This window comes from Patella vulgata, chromosome 4, assembly GCF_932274485.2.
Source record: "Patella vulgata chromosome 4, xgPatVulg1.2, whole genome shotgun sequence".
Lineage (NCBI taxonomy): Eukaryota > Metazoa > Mollusca > Gastropoda > Patellidae > Patella > Patella vulgata.
This window is the reverse complement of record NC_065882.2, coordinates 57,436,984-57,451,826: the sequence shown is the minus strand read 5'-3', so window position 1 is coordinate 57,451,826 and position 14,843 is coordinate 57,436,984. Positions and strand designations below refer to the sequence as shown.

The 14,843-nt window shown below is 32.6% G+C and overlaps 1 protein-coding gene across 3 annotated transcripts; it reads left to right on the top strand.

Moving 5' to 3' along the window:
- The first annotated feature begins 606 nt into the window (after positions 1–606).
- Positions 607–12,562, top strand: LOC126818967 (receptor-type tyrosine-protein phosphatase epsilon). 3 transcript variants are annotated; one of them, XM_050546688.2, is made up of 17 exons: positions 613–721; positions 1,240–1,364; positions 1,680–2,014; positions 2,275–2,362; positions 2,583–2,659; positions 3,540–3,576; positions 4,107–4,204; positions 4,754–4,873; positions 5,250–5,395; positions 5,661–5,796; positions 5,932–6,106; positions 6,434–6,486; positions 6,807–6,926; positions 7,742–7,867; positions 8,079–8,227; positions 8,329–8,461; positions 9,316–12,562. In XM_050546688.2, the coding sequence occupies exons 1-17, from the start codon at positions 630–632 to the stop codon at positions 9,385–9,387; spliced, it is 2,082 nt and encodes a 693-aa protein (XP_050402645.1). In that variant the 5' UTR covers positions 613–629; the 3' UTR covers positions 9,388–12,562. The 3 variants fall into 3 exon arrangements, with proteins under 3 accessions (XP_050402646.1, XP_050402645.1, XP_055956571.1); XM_050546689.2 differs by having other exon boundaries at positions 607–721; positions 1,240–2,014; XM_056100596.1 differs by lacking the exons at positions 613–721; positions 1,240–1,364; positions 1,680–2,014 and having other exon boundaries at positions 2,218–2,362.
- The last annotated feature ends 2,281 nt before the right edge of the window (positions 12,563–14,843 follow it).

Below are 14,843 nucleotides of genomic sequence, written 5' to 3'. Positions count from 1 at the left end.
TCCACCTATTGTAGTAATTCGAAGAACCCCGATTTCCATTTCTTTCGGATTCCAGACCCTTTTCGGATCGGCATATTCATTATTTTAGATTGTGAAATTGGTTTTTATGGTGATGGTTGTGTTTATAAATGTTCAGAGAGAAAATGTCTGAATGTTACGTCATCATGTGACCATATTAGTGGCGAGTGTGATAAAGGCTGTGAAGAAGGGTATGAATGTATGGTTAACCAATACACAAGGGATATTCTATGAACAAATCAATATTTGGTTCATTAATCTCCATCTATTAATTACTTAAAATAATATAAACACGTTACTGTATTTTCTACGATATCAAATCTGGGAAAGCGCATGTTAAAACAATAAAGGCAAGAAATAAAGCAATTACTGCCAATCCCAATTATCAATTTGAACACGTCATCTGTGTCGACGAGACCGGATTCATTTAATAAAACATTCATTTTTAAAAAGTTATTGAAAGCTTTGCAATTAATCCATGTACACTAAAAAATGTTTTCGAAAATACCAACCCTTATGGCAGTTTGGATGCATGTAGTGATATCTGACATATAATAATGTTCTTAATTTTTTTTTTTTTTTACTCTGTAGCTGAAAAACAACATGACGGAATGTCACTTCCTGTAGAAATTATAGCTCCAGCTGCTACATGTGTTGTTGTACTCCTATTGGTTATTTTTATTATTACTGTTCTCTTAATCAGGTACCTAGTTATATATGTATACATGACATGTACGTCACGGGAAATATAGGTAACAGGGGGCTTGTTTTGGGAGTTAGTCTTAAACGGCGAAAGCAACTATTTCTGACATGATTATGTTCACAGCGCCACCAAGGTCAATAACCATGTGAATGTTTGTAGATTGATGTTTTGATTCAAGTTCGGTTGAGATCATACGGGTACCGAAATTTAAAGGCTATGGCGTTCACATGCTATTTCATGGGTAATTGAATTTGAACACTTCCGACATTTCATGGATATACAGTCATATGTCAGTCAATCGGACGATGGATTTAAGATGGTGGTCCGACGGGCGGACAGATTTGCCAACAATAACTCCACATCTCGTACCATAATCATGTACCATATAGTTACTCGATAAATTTTATTTTGGTCAATTCCGATCTACTTAAGTGTTGTGTCTTTTAGATCTTAAGAATGGAATTTTGACTATAGTTTGTAACACTATCTTATACTGCAAAATTTTATATTAATTGTAGACGAAGACGTAGACGCACCGGTAGTCAGACTAAAGACGTGGATGGTGTCAATATTGCAGATACTACAAATCCAAGATTAGCGATTGTTCAGCCAACAAGACGTCCGCGAGAAAAGGATTATGAAGGTTGAATTTGCTTATAACTTAGACAGCGATCAATGTGGTGTAAACCCCTATTAAATAATATTAGCCAGATACACAAAACCAGTGATTTAGTATTATGTTTGAGGTTGTTGGTCTGTTTTATCCTCTACATGTACTTCTGAAATCTGGACCTAGGGGACAGAGACATGCATGAGGCAGGGTGTGGTCATTCTTCCTAGTACGCATGGTGCCACTGTTCACAAAATTAAAATCTGTTTTTCTTTTTTGCATATTTTTTTCAACTTTATCTATTATGCATATTTTTTTGTTTTTATTGTGCATATTTATTCTGTTTAGAACATCATAACATACGAGTATATGCTACCATAAATGATGATGAGCTTGAGTTGCCAGCAAATAAAGTAACTAACTTTGACAAAGAAATTGACCCTGTTACGAGCGCCAACCATTATGAAACAGTATCAATAGACGATGATGACAAATCTCTAGCGTCAATGGACACATATATTCCAACAGAAGTTCAAGCTGAAAGGTCATCAGATCCACCAATAGAATCAGAAGACTCTAATTATTATAATCTGCTCAATATTAATACCGATCTAAAATTAGATCAGTTTGAATCATTCGTCATTAAAACAAAAGATGTCAACGGATTTAAACATATTTTTTTGGTATGTTAAATTCTGCTTGCTTGCTGCAATATTCCTTACCTGATAGCTGTTGTTTTGTTAATTTGGAGCTGGGGCGAAATTATCAGAAAGTTTTAAATTATGTTCTGTTAGGTTGTTTTTTGGTTGTTTTCTTTTCGGGGGGGGGGGGGTATATTATTATTATTCTTTTTTTTTAATTGTGAAAAATTCATAATTCACGAAATGATAAAATGTCGCGTGTGTTACGACTTTTCTGTTACCAACATACATATTTATTTCAGTTTTTGCCAAATGACTTTACTGCTAGCTATGATATATCACAGAAACCTGAAAACAGATCTAAGAACCGATTTCGTGGATATTATCCTTGTGAGTTTTAAATAGTCTAATCTAAGACTGTCATTAAATAGTCTTATGTTCATTATTGCAAAATGAGTAAATTTAATATTAGATAATTTCTTTCGAATACATTTCAGCAATATCATAAGAACTTTAGTCAGTCTAACACTACCTTTATTATTTCATGCTTTTGACTTTAAAGTCTTGATATTTTATTCATTTATCAAATTCTTTCTGTATATTGTAATAGATGATTACAGTCGAGTTGTACTCCAAAAATCCAAAACAGATCCACATTCTGATTACATTAATGCCAACTACATTGATGTAAGTATGATATTCGCAAAAATAGTTATTAACCAATATTTAAATACAATAATACACATTCGAAAATCCATTTCATATAGAAACTATCTTTATTATCTCTCAATATAAATAATTGACCCGTCGCCATTAGCCCAGTCGGGGCAGAACATTTTATTTATATTGATCGGAATATAATACCAGATAGTGGCAATATGTTCATTTGTTTTATCTTTAAACCAGTCCAAAAATAAAGACGTATCGGCAAGTGTTCTATTATCGTTTCCATGCACATGTTTCAAAATGTCGCACCATTTAAAGGAGCTAAATCTATATTCGTTGGCACCTAGAAATCGACACAAATGGGTCGCAACGCATATAAAAATGTATTATGAATGTATATTATACATTCATAGTACATTTTTATATAATACATTTTTATATGCGTTGCTACCATATTATGAACTGATTAACATTCAATCGTTTCTGTTTTTATTGTAATTTCTGATCAGTTATGTTCGGCGAAATACGCTAATAGATTCTCCTGTGGGGTATGTTTAGCCTCGTTCATCAAGTCGTCCATTACAATTGGCGCTCGAAAGCAAATTGGCACGCGATTCATGTGCCAATTTTAAAATTTTCATTTTGTCTCAAATATTGGATATCAGAATCCCATCTTTTCACGGTAAGATAACAACATTAAGGTTGATTTAATTTGACCAATAAGTCGTGTTTGCAATGTCGAAGACAGTGGATGATATTGAGTTAGCGACTTGTATACTTTAATAAACCAGTGATGATATTTCATTTGGGTGTATAATGTGCTTAATCACTACTTGCATCTCGTAGATTATGACCCGATCATAAAATGCGGTAATAATTCATCGTATGAATTTGCTTCCAGGGCTATAAGCAATCGAAGGCCTATATAGCAGCACAAGGTAAGGATAACATAACAGTTTCAAGTTTTGTTTATTAACTAAATACTTTATTATGTTTATGTACAGTGATGGTTAATGCATTATTCAAGCGCTAAATCTGCCTAACGCATATCGTTTGACCTCATTAATTAGACATTTATTTACGCGCCAGGCCCATAATCAACTCTCTAGATCTTCGGATGATTTTGATTTTTAACAGATTTAAATACGACTGACAGTTAATGATTTAATTTAAAAATGGATAATCTAGACTTTGTTTTTATCATAACAACGGTAGCAATAACAATCGAGACTACACTGTTCTGCAAACGACGATAACTCCGTTCAGGATGTAGTAATTTGACCGAAATTTTCAACATATTCCCTTTTCATTATTGATTGTTTAACTATACTATAGCGAGAACTGTCAGTTCTTTATCTAATCTAAAATAATTCATTATTAATATCGGCCATTTTAAAGCATTACTTTGCATCGAGAAGAAACTATAATAAACCAATATATTGAAGCCATGGTGCTTATTTCTCTGCAGGTGCTACCAAAGTTACAATATACGATTTTGTAAGAATGATATGGGAACAGAAGTGTGATAAAGTTGTCATGTTGACTAATGTACAAGAACAGGGAAAAGTAAGCACTGACAAAACAATTGTTTTAGTGTAATTTTAAAACATTGATTATAATGAGTTCACGGGATTATTATAAAACTTGAATATTTGATAAAGTCTGGTAAATTATACAGTGGTAGAGTATGATTGTATTGAATATATACGCCTTAACATATACTCTTCCCACATAAGGCGTGTGAAATATTCAATTAGTTGCACATATTTACCTGTTGTAGGGTTCACGGAAAACTCATATATTTTAATCTATTACGGAAAACTCTATTTTCTTCAGATGCAATTAATACGACGTCCTTATGAGAAAGACATTATCGCATGATTTAGAATAGTCCTCATGTGAGATGCATGAAAACTTAAATACATGTACCTCCTAATCACATATATTGTTGCAATTCCATTTCTAATTTCGGGAATCTGTTTTTAAGACACGGATATCTTTTTTTAAGCACAGGGTAAATTGACATTGTTTTGGGCTAATTACACACAATATATACATTTCTAAGTTATATAAATTGTTCATATGAAGAATGTTCATCTTGCCTTGTATTCTCAGATCAAATGTGAACAGTACTGGCCAGAAAAAGGATCTCAAAAATTTGGAGAAATAAATCTGACATTAAATGAGGAAAGAGCGCGAGCTGACTTCACTGTACGCTGTATAACTATGAGTAAGGTAATATTGAAATGTTGGTTTATTATTCTTTTTAGAATAAATATTACATTATATGCAATCATATATATTTCTGCTAATTATCACCAGAGGTAATATGAAGCTATTTGTGTCCTTTCTTTCCAAATTATACTTTTTCAAACTAATTAACTTCTTGTCATTGTCAGCGAAGACAAAGAAATATGGGATTTAAAAAATATCGTACGGTATATAAATGATAAATGGTTTACGAGAATAGATAAGTACATAAGTGCAGAATCTTCATGAACGTCAAATTACCACTAGAAATATTATCCCACTCATGATCCCATTGCCGTGACTTGTATTAGAAAACTTCTACATGAAGAAAAATACATTTAGACTTGCTTTTGATTGCCAGGGTACTGAAACACACAAGTTTCACCACTTCCATTATACAAGCTGGCCTGATCATGATGTTCCTAATGTCAGTGATTTGTTAGATTTTCTCTACATGGTTAATAAACATAAACCTAATTCAAATAAACCACAGATTGTTCATTGTAGGTACGTACATAATTATCTTCTATATACACAATTACAGCTATAGATTATATTATTATACAGTGCTTGTAGAACAGGATAATATTATAGTCATAGATTATATTATTAGTACTGGTGTTGGTAGATCTAGAACATTGCTATCTATTGGTTAATTACAGTACTGATAGAACAGGAACATGTATCTATATATTATATAATTATATTATAGTACTGATGTTGGTAAAACAGGAACACATATATATCTATAGATTATATTATTATATTACAGTGCTGGTGTTGGTAGAACGGGGACATATATAGCTATAGATTGTGGATTAAAACAAGGAAAAGAGACAGGAAGCTTTGATGTTATTGAATTTACTAAAACAATGAGAAATCAGAGGAAGGGTATGATACAAACAGCGGTAAGTGCAATGCTACCGTTTTATAACACATTAGATTTTAAAGTTATTATTTTATATTTTGTTAAATATATTTCCGTTCATTTATTTTCAATTTATATTTATTTTTGGTATATATTTATTCTTGATTACTTCTAGGGCCAGTTTCAATTTGTGTTCGAGGCGTTAACCCAAGGATTTAAATATGGCGATACTAGATCAAACAAGGCAGTCTATGAATCAAAATTCGATTTTAAACAAGAACCTATGCAGGATGGAACATTGTCTCTAAAAACACAATATGAATACTTAAGACAAATTAAACCCGAGACAAGTAAGTTGTGGTTGATTTGATTATCAGCTTTTCTAAATATTGTTAATTATAAAAATTTCACTAAACTAATATTTGGCTTCACCGTTATGATAGATTATTTGAAACCACATTCTTATATCCATATTCTTATATCCATATAATATAATCAATATTCTTGTATCCATATAATATAATCAATATTCTTATATCCATATAATATAATCAATATTCTTATATCCATAATATTGTTATATCGATAAATAATCAATATTCTTATATTGCTAGATTGACTTATTGGAATTATGTTCAGCTGCGGTTTTGTTTACTATTCTTGATTTCTACTTTCAGAGAGCACAGATTCCTTGGACAGTCATCCTCAATCATTACCAGTTTCATTTTCCGTAAGATCAAACGGCTTTTATTTTCTATGTAATTCATATTATTACTGGAAAACGTCTTGATTAATAAAGCTACATTATCTTGAAGAGGAATAGAATTTTGAAAGAAATATTAGGTCATTTTGAGACAAACGTATGTAAATTTTAATATAATAATATACTTACGAGTAGACGTCTTTAGCAATCGCGGTTGAAGTAGAGAAGTTAGGGAAACAACTAGATTAGACAGACGATGACTTCATAGACCCCCAGCCCCTTTAATACCCCACCCCCTGCCCAATCCCTACGACAGAAACGGAGAGTTAGTATGATTTTTTTTTCAGTCTAGAACAAATCTGAATGGTTATATTGTGGCTGCTCTAAATGGATATAATACAGAATCAATATGGCAGCTGATACAAAATAAACAGTGTTCTGTTGTTGTGGCTTTACTGAATAGTGAGGTAATCAGTCCTTGATTTACTATCTTATATTAATGTAGATTGTGAAATTTTGTGTATAGGTTTCGCCTATGGGTCGGAAATGCCCGTTTCTGTTGTTTTGACACTTAAGGTTATTGGCGAAAGATGTGTCAATTGTGTGCATCCTTTATACTTTCATTTAGTCTTTAATAAAGCGCGAATTCAGCTTTCTTCAAAAGAAGAAAAAATCATTTTGTTATAAATACTTATTGGCGTTGATGGGTTCTAAAACTCATCAGTAATTGTCCCAGACTAGATTGGATATTTATTATTTCTGTGAGCTCCATTATACTTCGAATAACGATAAATAAAACCACCACCGATTTTTTTTTCTCAGAATGAAGTAACTATATGTCCAGAAGTTGGTATAGAAGACACATAGTCAACTGCCCATGGGAAATGTCTACTTTATATGCTTAGTTCTTTGTTTGTTGTTTTGATAGAGTGATGCAGGACGGAGGGGCTGACAAGGAAAGCTGTCTAGTCGTTCGGATGGGACGAAAAACCGAGGTCCCGTTTACACATTGGCGTGCACGTAAAAGATCCCTTGGCAGTTGGAATTCGATATAAGAGTAGGCCGTAGTGCCGCTGTCCGGGCAAAATTTCCCTCATAGCACACTGTATGGCGTATGCCCGTCTTCATTAGCCCAGGTTAGGACCAGAACAGCAGGACGTTAAACCCCATTTCATTTCATTTCATTTCATTTGTTTTGATAGTCGTCATTCATAGTTAAATTGACAAAAGCTAAAATTTGAGTCCATAAAAACCTCAGTGTTGTGCCTTATTTACGTTTCAGAATGAAGTGGCTATATGTCCAGAAGCTGGTACAGAAGAAACTTTTGGGTCATTAAAACTTGAAAGTAAAACTGATGTCGGTATATCAGAGGATTTAAACATAATCTGTGTTTCAACTTGTCAAGAAGTACGTATATTAATTAGTAATAAATATATATGTTAATATGGATGAAATGCAACGTTGATGTGTACTGCGTCTAGTGGAGATAGATTCAATGAACGTTGAAGTTTCGTTTTCTATCATGACCCCGATGATCACATCATATTTTTAAATCTATAATATGACATTAATTATTTACTATAGAATATTATGAATTCTCAAATTTCTTTTATTCAAGGGAGCTGACGCAAAATCTGTTCAAGTATTAATAATGAATATTCGTGACTCAAGGCTGTTTTTACCATTGGCTAAACAGATGAAAGAGTTGATTGAACAGATAGATATTCAACATTGTGACGCTAATCACCCGATTGCTGTCTTCTCTAAGTAAGTGGAATGTTACTTGTCCTTACTAACATACTGATCTCAGAAATCTGAAGTCGTCTTTAAGACGTTTTAGTATTTTCATGGCTGTCGTTTATTTTCAGTGAACCTTCTGTTGGTCAATTATTCTGTGTAATAAGAAATATCATACAGAGAATAAAACTGGACAATGAAGTTGAGATATTTGAAAATGTTAGAAAAATGCATCAACAGATCTCTTGCTTGGTAAAATCGGAGGTGAGATATTACAGCCTGTGTTAACCTTTACCTTCATGGTTTGGCTTGTAATTGACTTCTTCATTTCTTACGACCCAGATCTTGATATAAATCGGTTCTGAATCAAATATAGTTCGTACGCTCATTGAATGTAAGGAAACCCGAACAGTCAACTAACTTGGTTTTCGGATGTTCTTAATATATACATAAAAATAAACACCCTATTTTTCATCGATATAAAACTCAAAGTATGGCATTCTAAACAAATTTAAAGTAATTGTTCACACCCTTTTAAAAACTGCTTGCAATAAATAGTATGTTTAAAGCTCCCGGAGTAAGGAAATCAGAACAAGCAAATAACTTGGTTTCCGGATGTACTGAATTCATATATATAAAAACTAAAAGTATGGCATTCTAAACAAATTCGGGAGCCACGATGGCTCAGTGACTAAGACGCTGGCTCGCTAGCCTAGAGGGCGCGGGTTCGCTTCCGGTGTTGACCGAGAACGTTCATCGTGATTTTCCGGCGTGGTTTCCGATTGTCAGTGGTGCAGGACAGAGGGCCTGAGAACCGTCTACACATTGGTGTGCACGTAAAAGATCTCTTGACAGTTGGAATTCAAAAGAAGAGTAGTCCGTAGCGCAACTATCCGGGCAAAATTTCCCTCATAGCACACTATATGACGTATGCCCGTCTTCATTAGCCCAGTCGGAGCTGATCAGTAGGACGTTAAACCACATTTCATTTCATTTTTTCTAAACAAATTTAAAGTAATTGTTTAGGCCCTTTCTTAATAACTACTTGCAATAAATAGTGTGTAAAACCTCCTGCAGTATTGGGTTTTAATATGATAATTTTTCTTGTTGAATTTCAGGATGAGTATCTCAGCTTACACAGATTTGCAGCAGAATACGTGAAATCATCTAGTGTATATGCTAATTTATAGAATATATATTAATATTCTGATTACTGTTACATCATAACATACGTAGAAAACAACCTAGTCGATATAACACTCGGTAGTTACTTATTGATATAGATAACAGGCATAGTTTTTCATAGCACTATACGTTATTGTATTATACTTAATAGCATTATATTTTTACTTAAGTTTCGACACAAATTCACGTATTTTGTATAAAGAACGAAAATCGATAACTTATTTTTTATTATACAAACACATTGCAGCGTAGGCGTATTTTGTTGGCACGCTGTCCACCACTCCGTCTGTCCGTCCATCAGTCCGCGTGTGATGGCGGCGGTTTTTAGCGGATTCTTGGTGCCAAGAACCCCCCCCCCCCCGCCCCTTTCCGTTTAACCTTCTTAACGCGATTCAGGTTTTAGTTTTTAACAGATGGGTTTTTTTTTTCAAATTTGGTGTGAGAGGAAGAACTCTATCGTCTTTCAACGTTCGGTGACTTTCGTTCCGAAATTATCCCACTTTGCTAAACATCTTGTAAATGCGATAGAGGCTACAGTTTTAAATGGGTTATTTTATTCAAATTTGGTGGTACGCATTGGGGTCATGATATGACATAGCCTATCAATACTCAGTGTTCCGTGACTTTCCGGTATGCCCCTTTGTCGAAACTTGTGAACTCGATAGGGGCTGCGTTTTTTCTTTTCAAGATTTTGTGGAAGCATTTGGGTCGATCTCAAACCTTGTTCTATATTTTGGTACACCCACCACCCAAGCTTTGACAAAAAAGTTATTAACGGATTCTTTTCAAATTTGGTGTAAAGCATTGTTACCATAAGAGGAGGAACCCTACCGATATTCAGCGTTCCGGAACCTTTCCATCTGGATATATCCCCCACCCCTTTTTTGCAAAAAAACCTGTAAACATAATATAGGTTACAGCTTTTAATGGATTCTTTTCACATTTTAACTGAAGAATTGTGGTCATTAGAGATGACTACCCATATCAATATTCAGCACACCCCCTCACCCCCTTTGTCGAAATTTGGTCAACATCCATGTTTTCCGCTTGGATAAGCTGGTGTCGAGGCGTTGTTAATGTATTTTACAATAACTTTAAAGTATTTGTTCTGTAATTTTTCTATTGAAGTTTCGAGTATTTTAGAGACGTATGCAACAGTCTTATTTTAGGAAACGTCATTGCAATTTGAAGATTTTTACTTTTTTATTTTATATTTCATATTTATTGCATGTTACACCATTTTAAGCATCTATAATATTCTCTTATTCATAATATTCTCTTTTTTTTGGGAAGTTTTAAAGCTTGATTTTTATTTGCAATATTATAAGAATTGTAATATTTGAATTAAGTGTGTGCTTTGAAACCTTTTATACATGTACTAATATTTCGATAAAGCGCGAGCTGACATTCGGCATTCCCCCTTATATTTCGGTAATTTCCAGCGTATTTGAATTTATAGTCGGGCATCATAAACGAAAGGGTTAACCCACAACCCAAGAGGGATTATATTCCATTAAGATTTGGGATAATATCGGAAAATCAAAGAAGAGGGGACGGAGAAGCTGTAGTGTCGGCAGATTTCTCGTAGCTCTCATTGCATACGTAACCATACAAACAACAAAATACATGTTGCTCTCAGTATTGCGATTACGGAAGATGGTCTGAAAGATGTTCAAAATCTTGTTAAAGGAACGTATTAAAATCAGTAGAAAATCGGTGTAACGGTAGTAAAATTGTGTAAAAAATATTTATAATTAAAGAATCTAGCTGGTTTCTTAAACTGTGGGATGATCGAAACTCAACAAACCAGAATAAATTGAGAACATAAAGATTATTTTAAAAAGATTTAAGAGTTGAGGATTATATTTGTGACATAAACAGGTCCCGATTTCAAAAAGACATTGTCAGACTTATGTTAAGAATTTACTCAAAATTGTTCGCCTTATTTTATTTAAAATATAGTCCTTTATGGAAACCTTTCTTGTTTCTCAAAGATATTTCACATAAACAGTAATTGAAAGTTGAGTAAATTCTTAATTTATAGAGACATTATGTAAGATGTATGTAAGTCCTCGCTATAACAGTTTTAAAAAGCGTTAATGAAAAGGGAATATGTTGGAAATTTCCGTCAAATTACTTCATTCTTCGCCGAGTTATCGCCGTTAGAAGAACAGTGTAGTCTCGATTGTTATCGTTGTTAAGATTATCCATTTGTAAATTAAATCATTACCTGTCATTCATATTTAAATCTGTTGAAAACCTCGAGGATCAGATGGCATCGAGAGTTGATTATGGTCTTGGCAAGTTATCATTGCCTAATTAATAATTTATATAACATTTAAGGTCTGAAGAAAGACTTGCAATAAGCAGATTTAGCTCTTGAATAATGTTTCTTTTAGTCTGAAAATGCTTTGTGAATCCAGGGCGAGATCTCAAAGAAGTGTAATTAGTAAACACAGATGCGTCATATTTCCTTTAGCAATAGAAACGGATCTCTATTGTAACCAGCCTACTATCCTCCTAAATAATTGTTTGTGTCCTTTGTGCTCATCATGTGTCGACAACGAAATCTATTTTTAATTGACTGTGAGTCTACACAGATATCCTGAACAAACTGTTTGTAAATATAATTCTTCAGAAGAAGGATTTTGAAGTATTTTAACTGTCAATAATAACATTATCCTTGCAAACTGTCTTTTAACACGTTAAGACCAGGAATAAGTTTTATTTTAATGTATTTTATTAATTATTGACGTTTTAATGAATTGATTTTAATAAGCAGTGATAAATGGGTCCATATAGTTCGGACACTGCTGTTATTTAATATAAATTTAAGATGTATGTATTTTATTGTATCCAATGTGTGACACGTTAATAAACAATTATTTACTTACTTATTGTGCTGACGAGACTTTAAAAAAAAAACATCCCATTCCCCCACCAGATGCTGTCGTGAATTATTAAAATAAAATCTATCCAAAAGTTAGCTAAAACAGGATACATTTTCTCAAAAGTATAATACAATTTGTTTCAATAATTCCATAATGAATAATGTAAAGGGGATTCAGTGAGGACATCTCATTTCTATAGATAGAAGTCGTTGTTCTACTGGACAAAGATAAACCTTGACGTCTTATTCACAATATATTGTAAATTATAGGGACTCTTGTAAAATAAATATTTTTTGACATGAAGAGAATTATCTTGTGTTGTTTATACGTTGTATTTCTACCTATGTGGAGACGATACATACTATTATGCATCACAATGCGTGTACATGCGAGCCATAAGTTTTGTAATTTAAAATAGCAGTATGTGTTCCTTAAATACTTGCTCGGGATTAACATTTATTTTCTACATGTTTGAAGATGATGTAAAGGTGTCTAACTATAATCCAATATCCACCTTTTTCATGCATGTCTAGCTTGTTGGTCTGAGTGGTTTTTAAGTATAGAAATTATAATATTAAATGGGATACTGTCAATCATACTATACAGGTATGGCAAGTTTATTGTGAACACCTTCTTTATTCCATTTATTTATTTAATGAAATATCGTGTCTATTTATTATATTATATTAATTTACTTCCTTGTTGCATTAAGCTTCTGTTATGCACATAAAATGCTAAGGATGTTGGTCAAGCTGGGAGTATTTTTTACTCTTGTTTCTACATTTTATTGTAAGTTGCTATTTCTATAATTTTTTTTATTGTCTAACAATTTCCAATCAGTGTTTTGTTGGATATGACCGTTGATACCTATAATAATTATTCTTCTGAAGCAATAACACTGATTGTGTCTTGGAGTAATAAATATTTATATACATGTACATAACTGTTACTAGAATCCTACAAAACATACAACTATTTCTGTATAACCTTTATTAAAAATTAACAATACATCCTGGTTGTGATTAATGCCAAATAATACCAAATGTTACACAAAAATAATACATTGATGGATATATAGAGATATGTATTTAAAACATACAGATAACCAGAAAGTACGAAATCTAATTAGCACTCATCTGCCCTAAAGTCCACGGGCAATTCTTACAAACATGTTTAGGTTACAGTGCAATTTATAATCTAGCAAACCAAACATTTAGATCAGTCTACATTGTAATTATTTAGAAAGATGACCCCCACTTTCATTATTTGAGTTGGTTTATAGATCCGTGGAAACTTACTTACATATTCTGAAATAAAATTTTAAATTTTCTACTTTATGTTTGAAATATTAAAGGTTCATTATGTTTACACAAACCTTTTAAATAACAGTTTTTTGTACATTTTCCCCGAGGCTACAAACTAGAAATGAATGGATACAGGTAAAACGCGTATATAAGGACTCGTTTAAAACCAATACGTTTACATTAATTATTCTTTAAAAATAGATTTTCGTTATTATTCGCTTGAGGACCACTAAATTTGTTGCATTCCTCAGAACGCCGGCGGAGTCAGTTATAGTTTATTTATTTTCAAATGACAATTTGTGAAATTTTAACTGTTTAAATTAAATAATTATTAAATCAGTATGTAGATACAATGTTCTTTCGGGTACATAAGATATACACATACAAGTCATTAACATTTTTGGGTGGCTTAATATGTGTGAAAACTCATAATAAACTCCGGAAACTCGAAGATTCGGGAGTGACAAAACAGTTTCGTGATATAGGCGGTTGATATAGAGTCATGGAATTTAAATAACAACTTGACATGTAGAAAATTACAGTTCAGATCTTAATTTATATGTCTCAAAGCTTCCTAATCGGTAGGCACGCACAAATACTGTATTTGAGGTTTTAAAAAAATTTAGTAAGGTTTCTGGGTTAGAATTTAACGCTACTAAAACTGAAGCGATCGATCTAAACAGTGGCGACGCACAACTACCTGATAATATTAAAGGTTTAGGCTTTATTTACCGTGAGAACTATATAAAAATATTAGGCATTACCTATTCACTAGACAAAAAAACTTCGGAAAAAATGAATTTTGAAAATTGTATAGACCAAATTGAAGATACTTTGAATACCTGGAAAAGACGAAACTTAAGTTTAATAGGGAAAATCCATATAATAAAAACATTCTGCGTATCTAAAATATTATACCCTGCATCAGTTAAAACTATACCTGAAAATGTAATTAAAGGCATTAATAAATTATTTTATAACTACATATGGAACGGGCCTGATAAACTAAAGAGAACAGTTATAAATCAAGATATAAATAAAGGGGGGCTAAATATGATTGACTTGAAAGAAATGATGATATGCCGTAGCGTATTCTGGATAAAAAAGATACTATCACACGATGTTCAATCATGGAAAATTCCGTACGCTTATATATTAAACGAGTATGACGGACAAATATTACCGGCATGTAATTATGCAACATCTTTTTTAAAATTATCTCCCTTCTATCAAAAACTTTTCAATAATTGGTTCCATATCTATACC

What these genes read in the sequence shown, in the direction of transcription:
- LOC126818967 (XM_050546688.2), top strand. Translation starts at nt 630, where the DNA reads ATGTCACTTCCTGTAGAAATTATAGCTCCAGCTGCTACATGTGTTGTT. An exon ending in GATTTAAACATATTTTTTTG is followed by an intron (nt 2,015 to 2,274) that starts GTATGTTAAATT and finishes TATTTATTTCAG; the next exon opens with TTTTTGCCAAATGACTTTAC. An exon ending in AGGGTATGATACAAACAGCG is followed by an intron (nt 5,797 to 5,931) that starts GTAAGTGCAATG and finishes GATTACTTCTAG; the next exon opens with GGCCAGTTTCAATTTGTGTT.